This window comes from Lactuca saligna, chromosome 8, assembly GCF_052625555.1.
Source record: "Lactuca saligna cultivar CGN05327 chromosome 8, ASM5262555v1, whole genome shotgun sequence".
Lineage (NCBI taxonomy): Eukaryota > Viridiplantae > Streptophyta > Magnoliopsida > Asterales > Asteraceae > Lactuca > Lactuca saligna.
In genome coordinates, this window is record NC_136424.1 from 108,481,637 (window position 1) to 108,484,681 (window position 3,045).

Consider the following 3,045-nt stretch of genomic DNA (forward strand, 5'->3'; position numbering starts at 1 on the left):
GTCGTTTACTTTCCTTCAACCTCATTCTAATTTCCTTATATCAAATAACAAAAATTCAAATTTCATAATAACAAAATATTCAAATTTCATAATCAAACATTAACATCACTTACTTTTCTTCTGTCTTTTGTCGTTGTTTTGTTATCGATGATGGATATTGAATTATTTAATGAAAATGAAATGAATCGTGCAGTTTTTGAACATTTCATGGTAAAAAAAAAGCATATGAACAGAATCAGAAGAGGGGAGTAATTGTCACCTTTTGCATATTTGTCTAAAAAAGATATAACCACCAAAATAAACTGAAATTTTCAAAATTATATAAAAAAAATCACAGAATAATTCTAAGATTTTTGTAACAGAGACCGTAATAAAATAAATGTACAAAATTGATTTTGTCAAACCAATAATTATTTATGATAAGGATTCAAAAACCAATATGATAATCCATTTTAATCAATCATTTTGGTGATTATCCCCTTAAAGAGCCCCACAATTGTTTAAAGTTTGAACTTTGAGTAGATGATAAAACACCTCAAAGGTGCCAAGGACAAAATTGGAAATAGGAAGATATGACAACAAAGAAGAGCATAAAGATCAAAAAGAAAAACAGAGTCAATTCAATTGTATATATTTTGAACCCAATCCCCCGAAATTCTCCCAATTCTCTCTACCTAATGCTCCATGTTCAAATACCCACGCCCTAAATCTTTGTTTAATCAATACCCACATCCCAATTTCTCATAAATTTAAGCATCTTCCTCTTAATCAGATCAACCCTCTTTCGTCTTCTCAACTGCTGTCCTGTTTCATGGTTGGTCAGCTTCAAAAATGATCGAACCCTTTGACTTATTTCTTACGAAATCGGCTTTTTATTGATGTTATTACACTTCCCCTAATTCTAGATTTTGAAATCGTGTTGAATTTTCGTTTCAAATTTAGAGGAGTTCATAATTCATTCATGGCGGTTCAAAAAGACAGGGTGAGGTTTAACGTTGGTGGTAAGATCTTCGAAACAACCGCCACAACCCTAGCAATCGCCGGCCGGGAATCTTACTTCGGAGCCATGTTTGATGAAAACTGGGACCTTCAAATCAATCCCGCCGGAGAACACTTCATTGATCGGAACCCAGATTGTTTTTCAATCCTCCTAGACTTATTACGAACAGGCGAGCTTTACATTCCACCAAACCTACCGGAAAAACTCCTCTATCGAGAAGCCTTGTTTTACGGCCTCATGGACCACGTCCGGTCAGCGAAATGGGGGCAGTTCGACGGCAACCGTCTTCAGCCGTCAAAATCCGTCACCGGCCGAGCACCAGGCGATGGAACAGCGATCCGAGCGTCATCCGACGGCGGCTGCTGTGTCGCCCATGGAAGCATGGTCCACATTTACGATTGGATGTTAGAAGAACATCCTCCAATCAACCTCGACTACCAACGGGTCAATGACGCGGGTTGGGTCGGGCCGGTTGACCCAACCGGGCTCGTGATCAGCACGTGTGAAAGGCTCGGCCGTGGTCAAGGCGGAATGGGATTGTTCAATTCAACAACCGGAGAACTACGATACAAATTCAACGTCACACACGACGGCGTCGCCAAAAGTTACACCGCAGGTGCATTGAGTTTTTCCGATGATTGTAAGTTATTCTCAAGTTGTAAAGGCCGAAGTAACGAATACGGAATCGGCGTTTGGGATCAAACCACCGGTCAACAAGTCGATTTCTTCTACGAACCACAAGGTTGGTCGCTCGGAGACGCCGATAAGCTCCAATGGCTAAACGGGTCCAACTGTTTATTAGTCGCCACTTTGTTCCCCAGAAAAGACAATTGTTACATTAGTCTGCTAGACTTCCGGTCAAAATCCATGGTCTGGTCATGGTCCGACATGTGGTCTCCGGTGAACAGCGACGACCGGCGCGTCCGTGACGCCATAGCCATGGAAGAAAACAGCTCGATTTGTGTTGTGAATGAGTTTGAAGATTTAGGGTTTATGGATTTGAGACGTGACGCTGGTTCAGTTCGATGGAGTTCAAGGTCCCGATTAATGAAGGGGAAAATGCCCGACGAGCCATGTTACCCTAAATTAGCTTTGCACGATGGACAACTGTTTTCCTCCATGAATGATTGCATCTCGGTGTTTTGTGGGTCTGATTGGGTTCTTACTTCGAGGCTTCGAAGGAGTTTTGGTGGGTCGATTTGTGATTTTTCAATTGGGGGTGATCGTCTTTTTGCTCTTCATAGTGAAGAAAATGTGTTTGATATTTGGGAAACTCCACCACCACCCATTGTGTGATTCTTTATTTTCGATTTCTTATTGTTTCAGTGTGTTTTAGTAGTTTACCAGATGCTAATCATAGATATTTACTGTTTTAGTGTGTTTAGTTTTCACTTGCTAATCATAGAGATTTATAATAGGAGTTAAATTGTGTTTGATAACCATAGCCGAAATGTACTTGAAATTTGATAAAAGGTAGCCGAATGTGTAACTTTTATTTTATGTTGAATTGTTCACAAAAACAATTGATTTTTTAATATGTTACATGTAAATTCTATAAAAAAAAAAATGAAAACTAAAAACTCTTATATTTAAAAAAAAGCTAAGTATTTAAAATTGTTTTTGAATCAGAAACTTTTGGCTCGTATTTTGAATACGGTTCTTTTTTTAATTTAAAATTTTTTAAAACATAAAAAATTAAACTTGTTTCTAGAAGTACGCATAGAAAAGATGTTAATTCAAAAGGAGTTTGTTTTGTTCTATTCAGTTTATTAATTATTTTCGTTCATATGCCATAATCAAAATGCTATTTGAAAAATATTAGAACTAAATAGGCTTTCGTTTTCATTTTAAAACCAATGCAACCAAGCTAAATGACATGTACATTATGCACTGGAACTTGTACATTGAAAAGGGGCTAGGATGGGCCTTTTGAGCTTATCCGATATTTTTTTTTGACCATTCACTTTTGCAAAGTGATTCTTGGCCATGTGGTTGTTAACTGACTTCAGAACTAACACTTCTTGTATTGGTGGTTGCCTACTCAC

General features: G+C 37.9%; 1 protein-coding gene across 1 annotated transcript; it reads left to right on the forward strand.

Moving 5' to 3' along the window:
* Nucleotides 1-531: 531 nt before the first annotated feature.
* Nucleotides 532-2,500, forward strand: LOC145011382 (BTB/POZ domain with WD40/YVTN repeat-like protein). The gene has a single exon (XM_078970092.1). The coding sequence runs from the start codon at nucleotides 962-964 to the stop codon at nucleotides 2,294-2,296; it is 1,335 nt and encodes a 444-aa protein (XP_078826218.1). The 5' UTR covers nucleotides 532-961; the 3' UTR covers nucleotides 2,297-2,500.
* The last annotated feature ends 545 nt before the right edge of the window (nucleotides 2,501-3,045 follow it).

Excerpts from the sequence above, each read along its gene's own strand:
- LOC145011382 (XM_078970092.1), top strand. The coding sequence starts at position 962 with ATGGCGGTTCAAAAAGACAGGGTGAGGTTTAACGTTGGTGGTAAGATC.